Consider the following 19,220-nt stretch of genomic DNA (forward strand, 5'->3'; position numbering starts at 1 on the left):
CAGATGAACCAGTTCCCTTTGGTAACTCCATATTTGGTAGAGACTCTATCTAGCAGCACATTTCTAATTGATCCTCCCTGCTCTGCGAATGGATTTTTATGCATACAGTGCCTTCTGAGGTCCTTGGTGCTCACACACCAGTACCTCAGCATACTTTGTGGCTCTGTGCCATGGAACGTTTACGAAAAGAAACTGATGTCAGTGCGCTAGGCTGGCACCTATTTAGGCACTAGGCACGCCTCTTCCGGCACGGACAATACCATTGACGTGGATCCGAACGGCACCATCTTCTGACGTGCAGTGGTACTGCTCAAAGTTTACTGATCCAGTCTGACACCTGGGGATAATTCTAAGGTAAGGAATCTGCGGCTAGATAGTCTCTACCAGATAAGGCGTCACTGAAGGTAAGTAACGTGGTGTTCTTTGCTCCAGGGATGTACTCCAATCGGAGGTCTCTAGTATGACAATGTAAAAAATAAGGGCCCTCTTAGGATCAATATGGTGGTTCTTTTCCTCCTCTTTTGAAGGGTGTGGAGGAGTGCAGAATGCCGGCAAGGTGATAGATTGTACTATGGAAAATGACTATGCTGCTTTCATCCGGAAGCTTACTTGGTGTTTACCATTGCGGGGAGGATTCCTGAACTTCTCATGCGAGTGAGCAGTGGGCGGTACTCCACCTGGTACTTTAAACCATTCAAATATAGAAGCTAGACAGGCTGATTCTAGTTTCATATGTACTACTACCATGTGATCCAGCATTTTTCCAACATCTACGTCCCCTTACCCAAGCAACTCTGTTGGTAACATCACTGTTCAAGTTTCTAGTTTACAGAAGCAAGTTAAGAAGCAGAACATAAATGTGAATAAAAAATTGGCATTTTGATTTAATAACCTAAAGTATATCAATATAGTTGGTATATAGAATAAAAAATTAAAGTGTTAGGATAAGATAGAAGGATTTACTGGGTGATTGTAATCTGCCAACGTGTAAATGATGGTGGAAAAAATCGAAAATGTTTCTGTTCGCCTTACACTGTTTTTGGTAAGCCTTTCAAGCCTATTCCATGTCTCTAGTCCCTATGGGACAAACAATCAGAATTGACCTTACATGGGTTATGGTTTTACATTTAGCTACAGAAGGGGAAGGATAGCTATCCCTCAAAATCGAAGCAAATTGTTATTCACATGTATGCTCTGTTTCTTATCTTATTTCTGTAAACGAGAAACTTGAATAGTAATATCTGATAGAGACTACTAGCCGCAGATTCCTTCACGTAGAATTATCCCCAGGCATGAGACTGGACCTGGAAACATTTTGCCACAGCATCCCTGCGCGCCGGGGCTACATCACGCGACTCCGCCCAGGCGACGTCCGCGAGGTCACATAAGACCCGCCACGTGGTGCCCACGTCAGTTTTTTCCTTTTCCGTGTGCAACGCGGATCCGATCCTTGCTACGGGCCTGTTAGGCCCCTTTTTTCTTCCATTTTTTGTGTACAACAGTGTGGGAATGCCTTCGGGCTTTAAGGCTTGCACTTCTTGTGGGCATCTTATGTCGGCGACGGACCCTCACCTCATTTGTATGTGGTGTTTGGGGGAGGATCACGGCACCACAGACTGTGTACGCAGTGGCAACAGTTGAAGCCGAAGTTGCAGCGGGAGCGCCGGATGAAACTTCTCTCGGCGCTTCTCTCCAGGCCAACGTCCTCCCCTCGGTCTGCTTTGACGGACAGCTTCAAACTCGGCCGTCGTCCTCGCCTTTCTCCGATGTCACGTGAGCGTCGCTCCCCGGTGGGTAAGTGTCGCAGTTTGTCCCCGGGGGCGTGGACTCTCCACGGGTGATGCAGCCCCGCGTGTTGTCCTATCCACCGTTTCCCAGTGTTGGGGCGTCGAGAGTCCAAATGGAGACATACGTGGCGGCTTGCAGGCCTCGCTGGCGTCTCCTCCTCCTTCCCCTCCTGGGGCGTCGGCGGATCCCTCGCTCTGCGCAGGGCCCTCTGCAGCGCCGCCCGTGGCTCCGGCGCCGACTGGTTCGGATCCAGGCTTGGAGGATGTGGTACTGTTGGGGTGCGGCTCCTCTGGGGCAACTCCTTCAGGCCACGGCGGCTTTGCCTTGCCGCAAACTCCCCGGGGGTCCATGTGGTGTCGCGGGAGGTCGCCGGGGCTCGGGTCACATCCCCGAGCCCTTCTCGGTCCTTTGACAGGGTGGTCCTGTCTAAGGCCGAGGTGACGCCGCTATGGCGCCGGCAGCAGCTGGACCGTGCGGAACCACGGAGGTCAGTGGACACTCCTCGTCCCGCTCCGGGCCCCTCTTGTCTCTCCACACAGGTGGCTGCCTCGTCGGAGGTTGAATCGTCCCTGGCACCGCTTCATGGGTTGTCGAGCGATGTCGGAGGGCTTCGTGCCACTCCCCAGGCCCATCTCGTTCCCCCGCGCAGGTGGCTGCCTCGGCGGGGGTCGGATCGGCGTCACTCCGGCGCCGCCCCGAACCGGTGCGGCTCCAGCTCTGCTCCAGTCTCCACTCCGGTCCCCGGTGCGGGGTGACTTGGAGGTCCCTTGTCCGGCGACGCCGGCTGGTGCCGACGTCCTAGCTCAGGCAGTGTTATCTACGGCTCCACGCAGGGGTCGTGCCGCAGATTGGTCTTCAGACGCTCCTTCTTTTCCGGAGGCATGCATATTGGTTTCGTCCTCCCTGGAGACTGGTCACGGGGGTGATGTCTTTTTCACTGGCGTCGAAGGATGGCTCGCCGCCCTTCCTGGGACAGAGGTGTTCGGCGGAAGAACGTCAGGTCACTCATTCTTCGGCTCCTTCTGACTTCCAGGTCTGGCCCTTGCCCACCCCGCTAGGCCTCGGGGACGGCCGCCTTAGTTTGCAGCCGTTGCCCACAGAGGAGCTGATTTCTCCACCGCGGGGCCCTACGGAGGCGGGTGCGGCCTTCGCTCACGCAGTGTCCACGGCTGTGGGTATCCTGCGCATGGGTGATCCGGTGGCCCATCTATTGGATGTCCTCCACCAGGGCTCTGGTGGAAGGGAAATCTTACTTCCCTTTGAAGGTTCGCTCCTTTCTTCCCTGACGGGGGCTTGGAAGCATCCCGCCTCAGGCGACCCAGTGCCTCAGCATCTTCTGCACTGGCACCTCCTGGCGCCGCGTGACCCAGCATGGCTTTCCCTTCACCCCTCAGCCACCAGCCCCCTTTTGTGGACTGCTTTTCCCTCCCTGCCCCCGCTGTTGACTCCGCCGTCCCGAGAGGCCCAATGGCTGGAATATTGGGGACGCAACATGTTCGCCTCGACCAGCGCTGCCCTGCGGGCCCTTAACACCTTGTGTGTGCTGGCTAGGGCCTGCTCCTGTCGGCATCATGCGTTGGATTGCCGGGAGCTTGTGGGGTTTATTCTCCGCTCTGCTCTGGACATCTCGGAGGTGCTGGGCTGCGCCATGGCTTCCTCTGTCGCTCTCCGTCGCCATGCTTGGCTTCGGGACGGAGTATTCCCTGTGAATATTCGGGAGCGACTCATCGACCTTCCGTTTGATGGCAGCCTGTTGTTCTATGCCCCGGCCGACAGTCATCAAAAGGCTCATGGCAGGGCTCCGTCCTCCTCCGCCTTATCCTCCTTCTCCGTTCCTTCCTCAGTGACTTCTGAGTTGGGTTGATTCTGGGCCTTCTTAGGCCGGCTGTTCTGCCTGTGCAGTGTGTTTTCTAGCCGTTTACTTCCTTCCTTGGGACTTTGGCATTGTTGGCTGCTGGACGGCCCATGTGTTTGATTGTGTGTGGTTCTGCTGGAGTTGTTGCGCAGACTTGGCCTTCTGCTTTACTTGGGTTGCTTGTCAAGCCTTCAACAGGGGTGTTTTTTTCCCCGTGGCTCTTTTGTTTTTTCCTCTGCTGCGGAAGTTCTTCCAAAGAGGGTTCCCATATATTGGGACTTAACATACCCTATGTGGGATAGTGGTAGCTGTCATATGGCTTGCGCTCTGCTAGAGGTTTCTGGTCTCCTTCGGTTGCTTGTTATACATGGCGTTTAGGTAGGCTGCTTTTGCTTCCTGAGGTCGTGTGCGCGGCCACTCGTAGTGGTGGCCCGGGCATCTCCTCCTCTCCCTGCTCCTGAGGTCTGGGATGATTCTGTGTCTCCCTTGCCGGGCGTCGCCTACTCGGCCTTCCTGGGGCCTCGGGCTGTTCTTCTTCTTTTTCTTCCACTTTTCTTGTCTTGGCATTGAGCGGAAGCTATGTTGCCTTGTGGGGGAGTGGGGTGCTTCGACCTCTCAGTCCTTGCCCTTGGTTCCTCTGCTGTGAGCGTACGAGCCTCTTCTGCCTTCTTTCCCTCCTACATCCCCTTGGGGTCAGTTTGGTCCTGCTTGTGGGGGTTCCCTTGGCCTGGCAGGGGCGAGGTTCTACCTGGTCCACAGATCTGGTCCCCTGTGGGGCCCTCTGTTCTGCATTGGCTGGTGGGGTCTTTTCGCAGACCCTCCTTCCCAGGGGGTATTGCTAGGGTCTCTATTCTACATGAAGAAATCTGCGGCTAGTAGTCTATCAGAGGTACGAGTTACTTACCGTAACAATGTATGTGGTAGAGACTATTCTAGCCGCAGATTTCTTCACAGCCCGCCATTACTCCCCTATTCTGCGAGGACCCTTGGGTTAGCCTACGGTACTCTCCTCCCTGTGGGGGGCTGTGTCTCCTGAGAATGTCTTCTTTGTTCTTGACCGGTGGCTCCGTCTAGGGGCGGTTCATTCCTCCTTTGGAAGAGGATGGGTTTCCGGTGCCCTGCTGCTCTTGCTACTCCAGGTTTGGGTGAGATTGCTTTCTATCCCTCCCCTCCCTTCTTTCCATTGCTATCCTCCGATTAAGGGTCATCTGGCCTTGTCTTGTCCTTGTCCCTTGTGGGTGGTTGCCCTCTAGGTTGGAGTTGGTTGGAGGTTTGTTGTCCCCGTCTGTCTTGGGACTGGTCCCATTCCTTGCTCAGGCTGAGGGGCTACCTATGTATGCCATGACTTTAACGTCTGTTCTTGCCTTCAGGGCACAGGTATGGGAGGTTGTCTATATGCGGGCAGGGTGACTGTGCAGGTTTCTGCTTGTTCTTGTTCGTTCTTCTTTCCCAGCCCTTGGGTTCTGCGGTGTTGGCACTACCCTGGTGGTGGTGTTAGTGACCGTTTCTTTCCCATTTTTATGCTCTTCGCACCCTGTTTCCATGCTCCCACAGTTTGTTATCTGGTGGTTCCGCGTTGTGGTGAGAAAGTTCTCCGAAGAACACTGACATGGGCGCGCCGGGGCGGGTCTTATGTGACCTCGCAGACGTCACGTGCGCGGCGACACCTGGGCGGAGTCGCGTGATGTCAGTTAGACCCAACAGTTTCAGGCCTATATCCAGATTCCTGTTACCTGCAAAAAATGTTGAGAGGAATTTAAATATGCAACTTAGTTTCTTTCTGGAGGTGACGCAAGCATTGGACCCAACCCAGCATGGATTTAGAGGGGGCCATAGCACTGAATCGGCTCTTTTGAAATCTACTGAAGAGATCCAAACCATTTTAGATCAAGGGGGCAAGGCTGCTCTGATAATACTAGATCTCTCGGCAGCATTTGATACGGATCTCCACGATTTGTTGATGGACCGGCTGCGGGAGAGTGGAGTTCAGGGCTGTGCATGGAGACTTGTGAAATCCTTCCTCACACACCGGAGTCCGTGTCTTTGGGGGAATTTTCATCCGAGTCCTTTTCATTACCTTGTGGGGTCCTGCTAGGGTCTTCTCTAAGCCCGACATTGTTTAATGTATATGTGTTCTCTTTGGCGCCCCTCATTCAGTCATTCGGGTTTAGTTTGACCTCCTACGCGGACGACACTCAAATCGTGGTCTCATTACAGAGGAGTGGCAGAGCACGGCGAATCGATTTAAGGACTGTATGAATGTAGTAGGGATTTGGATGGCCCAAAACTGCCTTAAATTAAACTCCAGTAAGACGGAGGTGGTATGCTTTGGCAACAATCCTACTTTTTGGACCCCAGAATGGTGGCCAGACACCTTGGGTCCTCTCCCCGCACACAACAAGAAGGTAAAACTCTTAGGCGTGTGGGTGGACCATAAGCTCAGTTTTAGAGACCAAGTGAATTCAGTGTCTTCCTCTACGTCCTGGATTATTGTAATAGCCTGTGTCTCAATATCCAGGAAGGACTAATGAATAGGTTGCAACTCCTGCAGAATGCTGCCGCTAGGTTGGTGTCGGGTATCCCTAAATATGCATCACTCTCCAAGGAGATACGGAGGCTTCAGTGGCTGCCAGTTAGGAAGCGTACCCAGTTATAAGCTTTGTGTCTGGTTCACAAGGCGATTCATGGAACAGGGTCAGCTTACTTAAGAGCGGCTATTTTGGTATACTCCTACTAGATCACTGCTCTCATATGCAGCTAAGCAGGTCTATGTGCCTTTGGTAAAAAAGGCCTCCTGGGGTGGAAGAAGCTTTGTAGTGAATGCAGCCAAAGCCTGGAATAATCTTCCATTAGACCTCAGAGGGTTGACCAGCCTGTTGGCTTTTCGCAAAGCTTCAAAAACCTGGCTGTTTACAGAATAATTTTTACTTTGGCTTTGAGCCTTGGGTAGACTTCACACAGCGCCAGGACACCCACGGGTAACAGTAGCGCTTAATAAATGTTATAAATAAATAAATAAAATAAGTAACTCGTACGTTACCAGCAGAGTTGCTTGGGTAAGGGGACGTAGATGTTGGAAAGATGCTGGATCACACAAGCAAGGGGAGAATAAATGGTCTCCAAAAGGTCGTTACGCTGACCCTTTCTGCCCACAATTTTCAAACTAACCACATGAAATGTATTTAGGCATGTCAGTTAACCAATAACCTTTTTACATAAAACTAAATAATATCAATCAATAAACCTCTCACTTATAAGCCAGTATTCCAATCTGAACTGTAAGACTGTGCCAAAAATTGTGGCTATAGGAGTGCTCAAGATGATGTTATCATAGTTACAGTTACAATTAGTCTTTCTTAAAAAGAGAGTATATTACCTCTTTCTTCCATATACTTGGGAGCCTATTTCTTGTAGTGTGATCAAAATGTTGTCAAGGGGAATGCCCATAAGTACTGCAAATGTTAAACAAGTCCAATGGCAACCTATTAGGATCCGGACACTTTAATGGCTTCTGAGCTCTTAGTCATTTGATTTCTACCAGGCTAAACTGGGTTGTTTTGTTACAGTAATCTATCCTAAAAAAGGGTGCGAATTCACTAGGCGCTAAAAATAATCTCAAAATACTGTCCGTATTGATGTTAAAAAAAAAGACTAACCCCTAAATAAGGCAGCAAGTTGATAGAGGTGAGAACGGTCTAGAAGCACTTAGATGGGCCGAAGACATTATAAAGACCTATCCCTGTAGATCTTCCCTTAGGCGATGACCCCACAAGTATCACTGACATTTTAAGCTCCCTCTCATTTAGGTCTGTGGATGGAAAACGGATGTGCTTTTGATCAACGAGCAGTCAGTTTCCATTGGGATGGAGCATGAAAAGGACTCACCACATTTGGGTCGCAGAAGTCATTCCCTGTTTCGGGCGGTGGCAAAATTACTGACACCAGTGGGAAATGGTGGATGATGAATGGAGGAAGGTAGCGAAGTTAAGATACATGTATACTTTGTTGCAGGAGTTAGCTCCAAACCACTCAATACTATTTTTAGAGGTTTTTTTGTTGAAGAGTGTTAAAAGGTATTAAGTGTGTCAACACACAGTATGGTAGGGTCAGAGGTCAGTTACCAAGGTTGTTTCAAAGGATTATCACGGTGTACGTTTAGGATGCTGGAATATATTGCCCCCAAATGACAAAATAATTAGATGGGCCTGATGAAAGACTACTCTTAAGTCTAACATGGAATGTCATTTGTGGAGGTAACCAGATTACAAGATAAACTTTTTTTTCATTATAATACTTGTATTATGTCACAGGATAAATTCCTATCCAGCGCGATCAATTCCTCACTAGTATTAAAGATTTTCATTAAAAGTTGAAAAGTAAATGTGATGTGTAGGCTTTATTTCCATTCATCTGGTAAATCCAGGCATGAAGAAACAAGACTTTAGGTTAAAATAAATGCTTCACAGTTGATGTGCCCTCAAGATTAATTACTTTGATAAAATCAACAATCTTAAATAAGCAGAATAAAGAGATTAGTACTGTACACAGAAATCGTTAGGTAACGGAGTAGCACTGCAGAGGAATACCACCTTCATAGCGTAGGTAATGCCATGCACTTTAACTGGATTACAGGATAAATATTTTACAGCAAGCATTTGAACATGCAAGTGGGTCTCTGAACGCAAGAGGCAAGTTCAGCTTCACTTAAGCATGTTGATGTTCTTGGTGTCACGAAAGCTAGGGGAAGGAGAGATGACGGCAAAATGTTATTTTGGGATGAACATTTGATGCTTTGGGTTTAAAAGAAATTGAGATTGGTAATGTGTCATATAATAGGATGTACATTGAATTATATTGTTCTAAGTCATACCAAAAAAGTACCACTTCTGCAGAGAATTAATTTTCTTACATTACTGTTTTATGTATTTTTCTTTTAGAGCCCTAAGACACCTAAGTTTCAAGCATTTGTCCAGCATGACAGGGAGGTGCAAGACCAGAGAGAAACGATAGCCACTCTGGAGCTTTTGGTGTCTGAGTTAAGTGAGGAGAGGATGGCCAAAAATGAGGAGATCCTAAGACTAAAGGTAATTATAATGTCAGTAATGATACATTTCTTTTCTGAAATCTTCCCCTAGGAATTGCCACTATAAATGGACTGGTCAATATTGTGGAGTGACAGGTTTACATTATTGGAAAATATATATATACTTGTGAGGAAGGGTACTTGTTACCCGAAACGCGTCAGGTTCGAGGTCTTCATCAATAAATTATCATCCGACCTCATATCGCTGGGTTCGTCTCTCGGTTCACCAGCTGCTGGAAGTGCAGAGAGTCAGGATCATATAGATAGATAGATAGATAGATAGATAGAGATATAGAGATCCCCATCCCCCAAAAAAGCACAGGTTTCAGGGACGTTATAGTTAGTTGGACATTTCACTCGTACAAAACCAGTGAAATTCGGCCATTATAGTTAGTTCAGCTAACTATAACTCGCAATGCACTGCAGATGACGTCACATATTACATCATTCATGACATGGTCAGTAACATGAATGATGCCCCCCACACTCAATTATCACAGCCCCAGGGAGCTGGCGGTCCCCGGGGCTTGGGGGGCCCGCAAGTACCCCCACCCCTACTTAATGAAGCCCCGGGGAGGTGGCGGTCCTCGAGGCAGCGTGGGGGGGGTGGGACCCCTCCATGCATTATTTATTTAAAAAGCCCCAGGGAGGTGGCGGTCCCCGGGGCTTTGGGGGGCCTACGAGACCCCCCCCCCCCACCCTTATTTAATGATGCCCCGGGGAGGTGGCGGTACGCGGGGCAGCATGGGGGGTGGGACCCCCCCACGCATTATTTAAAAAGCCCAAGGAAGGTGGTGGTTCCCGGGCTGCGGGGGGGCTATGTGTGTTCCCCCGCACATAATCCGCATAGCCCCAGGAAGGTGGCGGTCCTCGTGGCTGCGCGGGCCCCCGCTAATATTTTTGGGGCAATGCCACCAGGACCTGGCCCACCCGAGGTCCCGCGCTTCATTTAAAAAAAAATTTTGGCTGGATTCTCGAACCCAACACGAATAACGTCGTTTTGAAAGAAAAAATGCTTTTCGGGGCCCTGGGGGTCCTTGTGGGACCCCTTGAGCAGACCTAGGGGATCAGGGTGTTTCTACCACTCCCCCTTTTCTTCATTTTTAGGTCTCGCTGAGTCAGTGCACATGCGCCGCTCGGAGAGACTTTAATAGGTTAGTTTTCAAAGTGCTGCTGGCTGGCGACAAGCTTGCGTTCACGCGAGCGTGCACGCGCGATCCGCCAGCCTTCAGTGCCATTTGTCTTTCCTCTTGCTTGCTCCCTGCCTCCGCCCCCCAGGATACATACTCTGACCCCTTGATCGATCACCACTTCAACAGAAAAGACACAAGTTCTTAAGTAATGGCAACAACTAAAAACAGTGTGAGGATACGCAGAAAATGCTTTTTTGTGCAAGGGAATACGAAATGCAAAATTATTCAACCTCAATCTTGGTTGCAAGGGTGCGTGCTCTGTTGCAGGAGATTAAGTATAAATCATGTTACCTACAGTAAACAGCTTCTATACAAGGCTGCGTTGGTAGAGGCCACTAGGTTGCCAAGCGCGGTTCCACGCAGATATTCTGAACACATTATTGAATCAAAGCGCGCGCCCCATCGGCAATAGTGTACTTGTTGAGGAAAACTGCATGATGGCGTTTTAATGTCTGTCGTGTTCGCAGGTTATTCATAGTATGTCTATATGAGGCCAGTCAGTGGGTCCCATGTTCCACTTGGAGACTTTATTTGGCGTTGTTGTGAAAGTTACATGTGGGCAAAGTGATATCTGTTCGTACCCCAGCAGGAGAAGCTCATTCACGGGCAGTTTTCGCCATTATTTCTACATTAATGACTTCGGTGCTCAGCTGTGTGTGTATGTACTACTTGTGAGTGTCTAGCACCCTCTAGTGACTGCTTTTCAGTGTCGCGCCGTTCACGTATGCACAAAGGGTATCTATAATACTGCAAGCAACCGGGGCTGTATGCTCACCAAACTATTTCGAACCACTCGAGTGCAGTTGCCTTCTCTGAGATTCATGCAAGGCTGATTTCATGGCAAAAATCAGTTACTATTGCTCACTATTGTAGTACTACCGACACCTGTAATTTACAGCGCTTCGAAACGACAGTAAGTTTGGCATGGGTCGTAAATAGAGTGCGTATTACCATTAAAGCGACCAGAGTCCACTTCGAGTGCCGTTCTTGCGGAAATGCGATGTTTGATGAAGAAGCAAATGTTCCTGCTTTAATGTCAGTCACGTTTTCGGCTTGCGAGAAGAGCCATATCAAAATTAATCTAACGTAAGTGATAATAAAGTTACTTGTTTCTGATGGACACTGTTTCTGTATCCCAAGGGCCGTGTACATCCCGATGTGCTGCAAAAAGAAGTATGCATTCAAAACGGAATCCCAGCTGTGGTGCAGATTGTGCACTAAGGGTTTCTACTTGTTGAGTTTGGAATTGACTGTTTCTCGCAGCCTAGCAGACGGAAACATGAATGTATGTGTGTGTGTTCGGTGTGTGCGTGCCTGGGCGTGTGTGTGCATGCCTGTGTATGTTTGACTGTGTATGTGAAAGCATCTGTGTCTGGGGATGTGTGCGTGCCTATGTGTGTGTGCGCCTGTATATGTGTATGCATCTGTGTGTGTGTGTGTGTGCCTGCATACCTGGGCCTGTATATGCATGCCTGGGTGTGTGTGCGCGCATCTGTGTGTGTGTGCGTGCCTGGGGATGTGTGTGTGTATCTGTGCGTATGTGCATGCCTGTGAATGTTTGCCTGTGTATGTGAAAGCATCTGTGTGTTTGCCTGTGTATGTCAAAGCATATGTGTGTGTGCGTACATGCGTGTCCAGGGCAATGCAATCCTGCACTTATGTCACGGTTAACACAAGCATTGGCAAAGCCAATAGGTCTCGCTTTTGGGACCATATAAGTATTTAGTTATGCAGCACAATATCCTTGGTGCAACAACAACTGTTGCATGGCAAAACACTTATAAGGTCCCAAAGGCGAGACCTATTGGCTATGCCAATGCTTGTTCACTTTTTTTCACTGTTTTCTTATCACAAAATGGCTTCCAACACTTCCTGGTTTGGAGTGTTGGCAGCCAATCAGAGTAAAGCTCTTGCCCGGGAGGGTGTGCGAACCCTCCTCGGTGCTCAGATATCGAAACTTTTTTTTCTCTAATTTCTCAGGCACTACTGAACGGATTTACACCGTTTTAAAAAAGGGCTCTTTCTGAACCACGACCTACCTTTTTGCCAAATTTGTGTAATTCCGTTCAGCAGTTTGGTCTGTAGGTTTGACAAAAGTTTCCCATTGAAATTAACATGGGGAAAACGCGTTTTGGGACCCCCCTTTTTTCTCAGCTCCCGCTTGACGAATCACCCCGAAACTTTCAAGCGAGAAGCTGACCGCAGCGGGCCACAAGTTTTGAAAATTTCGCTTAAACGGCGCCAAAGTTGTTGGGAAAAGAAAAAACACTTTTCTAGGTGTGTATGTATATATATGTGTATATATGTGTATATATATGTATATATATATATATATATATATATATATATATATATATATATACACATATATACACAAAATGTGTTGCCACTTGCTTGGAGGTGCACTCAAAGAACAAAGCTTTCATTTCAGAATGTTCAAAAAAGGTCCTACGCGTTTCAAAGCTCCTGCTTCTTGTTCACGGACCGGCGCTGGTTGATGGCAGAGATCACGTCATCTTTGCAAGCCCCTCATTTCAATGGTAATTACCTGCCCCCAGGTGGTGCGGAAAGACAAAGTTTTGCTTGAAATTTAAACTGGATTCCTTTCTGAAAACCCACTGGAGGGCAAATATTTATTAAGAGCAAGGTTGTATGGCGGTTACGTTTGGGAAAAGGATTGGTAAAATAAATCCTACAAGTTCCAGGATACCTTAAGAACTGAGCACCAGGACCTTATTGCAAATAATGGGGGCCTGCTTTGTTCTTTGAGTGCACCTCCAAGCAAGTGGCAACACATTTTGGAGATATATATATATTACCTACTGGCGGTCGCCAGTAGGTAGTTATAGTTAGGACCCTGTTTCCATAGGAAATCCGCAACATTCTATTTTGAATAACTTTGGCGCCGGTCGACGAATCCTCGCGAATTTCTCAAAATAGGTGGGGCGCTACGCTCCGCTCCTACCCTGAAAGTCTCGGGGGGATTCGTCAAGCGGGGGCTGAGATAAAAGGGGGGTCCCAAAACGCGTTTTTCCCATGCATTTTTCCATAGGACCTTTAGACAGGGCTACAGCCCGAACGGCTGAACAGAATTACTAGAAATTTGGCAGAGAGGTAGTCCTCAGGACAAGGAAGTGCCTTTTGTAGGTTTGGTGCAAATCTGTTCAGTAGATTCTGAGAAAAATGCCTTTAAATCAATATATATATCTGAGCCAGCTTACGGTACGCTTACCGTAAGCTTACCGTACGCGTACGGTGGCGTGCGCGAGCGCGATTCTGATTGGCTGTTACATCTAAGTAAACATTCGAATCGGTCGAAACCAGGAAGCGGCGGCCGCCATTTTCTCTCTCGCACTCTGAGGGGGGGGCTGTAAACAAAGGCAAAAAACATATAAAGGGGCTGTTTAGACAGCGCCCATGCACATAGCCATGTTAGTTGAGTCCTCAAAGATCCCCCAAGGCCAAAAACGGTAAATTTTTATTTTTTGAAAATTTCGCCGATTACGCTTACCGTACGCGTACGGTGCGCTTACGCTAAAAATTTTAATAAAAAAAAAAACACTCTCTGTGCATGGCATATTATTGTCATCACTTACAAATTAAATTTAACAGATTACCTATCACAAGGAAGCGCATAATATGTCCTCCATGTGCGCACGGTGCGTAACGTGGGCACGCGGTGCGCGTAGCGCACTGCGTGCCCACCTTGCGTGTACGGCACTAACTGCGTAAAGTGGGCGAGCACGCCACGAATGGCGTAAAGTAACTTAGCATTTAAAAAAACGTACAAATTCACTGAAAAAACCATAGGTTTCACACACGTTATAGTTAGGAATTAGCATTTAAAAAACCTTGCAAATTCACTGAAAAAACCATAGGTTTCAGACATGTTACAGTTAGCGGAAATTTTACTGATAAAAAACCAATGAAATTCCCCCGTTATAGTTAGTGCAGGAAACTATAACTCACGCGACCGCAATCTTCTGCTGATGACATATGTGTCTTTATGAAAAAAAAATATTTGTAATATATGTATAGCTAAAAATTTATGGAAGAAGACATGGGCAAATAAGTGTCTAAATACAGTATTAGCATCAGCAGAGGATTGCGGTCGCGTGAGTTATAGTTGCCTGCACTAACTATAACGGGGGAATTTCATTGGTTTTTTATCAGTAAAATTTCCGCTAACTATAACATGTCTGAAACCTATGGTTTTTTCAGTGAATATATATATATATAGATATAGATATAGATAGATAGATGATGCATATAGATAGATATTCTGCTGGTGTTTGAATTGGGGGCCCGAGACGTTTGCCTCTGCGATGCAAGAAGAGAATTTTCCTAATATTAGGCAGAAGAAGGCAAGGAAAGCAAGAGGGGTGTAGGAAAGTAGGATCTGCTTTCATGGTTACCCCCACTTTTTGCTGGTGTTGCTCTGTTTTCTTACTGGGATCCTGCTAATCAGGACCCCTGTTTCTACGCTTTCTCCCTAAATTAGACTATGGTAAGTACTTTGGTACCTTACTAGTTGGCTACTGGTGTACCCTTGTAAGACCCTAGTTAATGGTACTGAGGTTCCCAGGGCATAGGTACACCAGGGGTCTACCATGGGCTGCAGCATGTATTGTACCACCCCTGAGAGACTACTCAGACTGTGACTACAGGCCTGCCATTGCAGCCTGTGTAAGTTGGTGTTGGCACCCCTTGCAACAGATGTGCGTTTTATTATATCTGCACCTATGTCACACAAAAAAATCCTCCCTCTTGTCCCTTTTTCCACTCTCAAAATGATTTCTCAAGTTCTTATTGCATCCGGATTGAACTATGTAATTTCCTATATTTGGGCCTATGAGGTTATCTAACTCACCACCTGCAAGCTATATCTGGCTGCCAAAGCATAGCAGTTCCCTTCTATTCTCCATAAGTTTTTTTGTTTTTTTTTGTTGCAACATTTGTTTATTTATGTTTAGTCCCAGACCCTGCTGTGGGTGCATAGGGACTCTTTCTCATCGGTACACGGCAAACCATGTAGTCATGGTAGCCCGACAGCAAGAACACGGGGGGGGGTTTATGTAATAAATTAACTAAAAACTGGGAGTGCAGTGTCATAGGGGGTTGTGGGAGGAAAGTGGGAAGCCTGTGAGTTACATGGGGTTAATAGCCTTGTTGGATGGAGGATGCTGGGTATGGGTCTGAATGTATAGTTAGAATAATGCCAGATCCAGGTGTGTCAGTGGGGAGTGTGACTGCGTGTAGGCTAGTGGTGGTCTGCTCGCAGTGGCTCTATGGCACCAGCGGTGAGGAAAGAGCCCCATACCGCCTCAAAGGTATCCAGATTATAATTGAGTTTATACGTTGGTTGTTCATGGCTGGCTATCCTATGGAGTTTTATTCTTCATTCATAGCGGGTAGGTATGGTGGGTTGCCTCCAATGCTAAAGGATGCAGATTTTTGCCACAACAAGGTCGGTTGCCAGCCATCCGTGTTCATGAGGTGTTAGGTCTGGAAGATCAGAGGCTTCATATAGACTGGCAAGTTGGGCGGAGGGGGAAATCGGAAAGGAACAATGGTAACAGAGCAGGGAACATGCGTTTGTCCAATAGCTCCCTGGGCATGCCAAGAGTATGTGTAACAAGTCATAGCGATTGGTGTCGCATCTCCAGCATCGGTCATGTGGTAGCAAGTAGGCCTAGTGGAGCATCCACGGCGAGCTTTACCAATCGTGCAGAACTTTGAAGTAATGGAATTTAAGTCTGGATTCCCAGTAGAAGTTCCATCAGTACCCGTCCAAGGGTAATCCAGTGGCAGCTGGTTAAAGATCTGTGGGTCAGAGATCAAATTCCATTCGTAGTGCCAAGCAAGACTAAGATTACCATAGTACATTTGGTCCACAAAGTACAACCCACGTGCGTTCCAGGACTCCCAGTAGAATAGCTTTCACCCAAAGCATTGGACCGAGTTACATCCTAATGGTGCCTTCAGATGCAGGGACACGCCCACCAATCTGTGTGCCTTCTTCCATGTCGCTGTAGTCGCTGCCAGGATTGGATTAGAGGCTACTGCCCTGTTTGAAGGAGGAGAGATGGTGGTGGGGGCAGAACACTGATTAGGAGATGTTCTAGCCATGTTCACATTGGTGCATCCCATTGCAGGCCCAGGTCGGCCGCGACTGGGCAAGAGTTGGAATACTAGGTAGTATGATTTCAAGAGGGGCAAATGCAGCCCACCCTCGCTCCATATCTGCCCAGAGATGGGTCGGCCAAAGCCTATGTTTACACCTGCTTCAGATGTAGGCACAGATATCTGCATCTATGTTCACAAGCAAGGTCCGCAGTATTTGTAGGGGTAACATTCCAAGCAAATAATTGAAACGAGGGGCCACAGTCATCTTAAGAGTCTCTACTCTACCCCTTAGGAGAGAGATGTAGGAGGAACCACTTCTGAATATCCAGTTTTGTTTTATCCACCAGTGGGAGCAGGTAGTCCTCCACCATATGTGTGAGTCCTCGTTTGATCTTCACTTCCAGATAGGTGAGCCCCATTGGAACTCATCATTTTTGATAGCCATGGATACAAGCTTCGGTGGTCAAGCGTGACATAGGGAGGGCCTTGCTCTTCGTCCAATTAATTTTATATGCCGAAAGAGGGAGAAGTCCTCAATGAGTGACATGGCGGCTGCTATCGAGGGCAGCACAGACTAATTACGATGTCATCCGCTTAAGGGTGTCCCTTAACTGCTCCCCCACAGCTGTAGGTATACCTGACCCTGCTGGTGAGCGCCGCCAGGGGCTCCAGAGCAATAAGGAATAAGAGGGGTGAGAAGAGGCGTCCCTGACGGTTGCTCAGTTTGACTGGGAATGGGTCTGATAGAAGTCCACCACAAGAGACCACAGCCACGGGGTGTTATAGAGAAGGCGGACCTTAGGGATGAAGTGCGCTCTCAAGCCCATGTTGTACATGACATGGAAAAGGTATCGCTAGTTGATGTGATCATACGCCTTCTCGGCGTCCCTAGGAAGCGCTAGTAATATGGACAAGTGGGACAACATCCAGAGGTGATCTCGGAGCTGCGGCCTGTGACAAAGCCCACCTGGTATTCGTGGGTCAGGAAGGGTATTACCTTGTCTAAGTGAGCGGCCAGCATCTTGGCCATAATCTGTTTCGACAATGAGCAGGAATATCGGGCAGTAGCTGGTGCAATCTAGTTATTTTTTCCCCGACTTGGGAAGAAGAGGTGATAGTGGTTTTACTGGAAATAGCCCCCAGCATACCTGCCACTTCGGCTGGCTGAAAAGCCTTTGTTAGGTAGAGTACAAGCAGGTCTTTCCCCGATTTGTAATATTCACTCGGGAACCCATCCTCCCCTGGAGATTTGCACTTTGGGAGAGCTGCTTTAGCCTTAGTTACTTTGTCTTCAGTGAAGGCTCCTATCTGATAGACTTCTAGCCGCAAATTACTTACCTTGGAATTATTCCCACATGTCAGACTGGATCAGGAATTGTTTTTTGTGAGCTGTACCCCTGCATGCCGGTAGGTGACGTCTTTCGGCTGCACTTGGCATTGTTCGCACTGGAACTGCCGTCCTGAGTGCCCATCAATGGCAGATCCCTCTCCCTTCCCCAACCGGAGCACACAGTGGTGACTGGCGCGTCCCTCCTGAGATGGGGGGGGGGGCACATGGCAGAGGCGGAGATCAGAGGCCTCTGGTCTCTGGCGGAGTACAGGAGTACGGGCAGTCCGACTTGCACTGAAGGCATTCCTTCCCTCTGTCAAAGGGAAAGTGGTGCAGGTGTTCACAGACCACTCCACTGCCATGTGGTACTGCAACAAACAGGGCGGGGTTGGGTCGTGACCTTATGTCAGGAGGCTCTGCACCTCTGGACATGGCTGGAACAGCAGAGCATTTCACTGGTGGTTCAACACCTGGCAGGTTCACTGAACGCCAGGACAGACCAACTCAGCCGCAGGTGCATGATGGATCATGAATGGCGTCTTCACTCTGACGTGGCGCAAGGTCTCTTTCAACAGTAGGGAGAGCCTTGGCTAGATCTGTTCGCCACCGAAGAGAACACGCAATGTCAGCAATTGTGCGCATTTGAATTTCCAAGGCGGCACTCTCTCGGCGACGCTTTTCATCGCAAGTGGAGTTGCGGTCTGTTGTACGCCTTTCCCCCTATACTACTTCTTCCCAGAGTGTTGAAGAAGATGAGGCACGACCGGGTCCAAGTCATTGTTGTGACGCCGGACTGGGCTTGAAGAGTTTGGTATCCCGAGCTACTCAGTATGCCGATCGATCCCCCGATCCGACTGCCTCTTCTGGAGGATCTTCTGTCGCAGCAGCAGGGGACGGTCCTCCATTCGAAACTGTCCAGCCTCCACCTCTTTGCGTGGAGATTGAGCGGCGGCAGTTTATTCCTTTTGACCTGCCTCCTGAAGTCTGTGATGTCATTGTGGCAGCCAGGCGTCCCTCACTAAGTTGGTATACGCCTGCAGGTGGACATGTTTGTGGCATGGTGCACAGCAAAGGTTGTGGATCCCCTTTCTGCCCCTCTTTCAGAAGTTCTTCTGTTTCTTCTTTCTTTGGCCCAGCAGGGCTCTCCTCTGGGCACTATCAAATGCTATCTTTCTGCTATTTCGGCTTTTCTGCGGCTCCTTGATCAGCCCTCTCTTTTTCAAGTCCCCTTTTGTAAATAGATTTCTTAAAGGAAATACTCATCTTTTCCCTCCTATTCCTTTTGTAATGCTACAGTGGGACTTTAATCTGGTTCTTACATATTTAATATGCGCTCCCTTTAAACCTCTTCACAACTGTTCTCTTCGTCTGCTCACTTTGAAGACTGCTTTCCCAGTTGCCATCACCTCAGCCAGGAGAGTGAGTGAGCTCCAGGCTCTTTCTTGTAAACCTCCTTTTCTATCTGTCTATCCGGACAAGGTTGTGCTCAGGATACGTCCATCCTTTCTGCAAAAGGTTATCACTGCCTTTCACATCGGGCAGACCATCACTTTGCTCACTTTCTTTCTGCCTCCGCATCCTTCTAGAGAGGAAGAGAGGCTCCACCGTCTGGTCCCAAAATGTGCGCTCTCGTTTTACTTGAACCGCACACAACAGTTCCGGGTGGATGACCAGCTCTTTGTTGGCTACGTTGGCGCCAAGAAAGGTCGGGCCGTACACAATCGGACTATCTCCCGATGGGTCATCTTGTGTTTTAAAGCCCGTTATTCTCTGGCTAAAAAGGAGCCTCCCGTGGGGCTGCACGCCCATTCCACCAGGGCGACAGCTGCCACGACAGCGTTGTGA

At 48.5% G+C, this 19,220-nt stretch overlaps 1 protein-coding gene across 1 annotated transcript in view; it reads left to right on the forward strand.

Moving 5' to 3' along the window:
- The window catches only part of LOC146789438 (kinesin-like protein KIF15-A), a 645,535-nt gene that overhangs the window by 112,556 nt on the left and 513,759 nt on the right, over nt 1-19,220 (forward strand). The window contains exon 8 of the mRNA XM_085631097.1: nt 8,581-8,727. Coding sequence (XP_085487223.1) covers nt 8,581-8,727 — 147 coding nt within the window. The remainder of the gene's footprint in view (nt 1-8,580; nt 8,728-19,220) is intronic.

This window comes from Triturus cristatus, chromosome 10 (genome assembly GCF_964204655.1).
Source record: "Triturus cristatus chromosome 10, aTriCri1.1, whole genome shotgun sequence".
NCBI classification, from domain to species: Eukaryota; Metazoa; Chordata; class Amphibia; order Caudata; family Salamandridae; genus Triturus; species Triturus cristatus.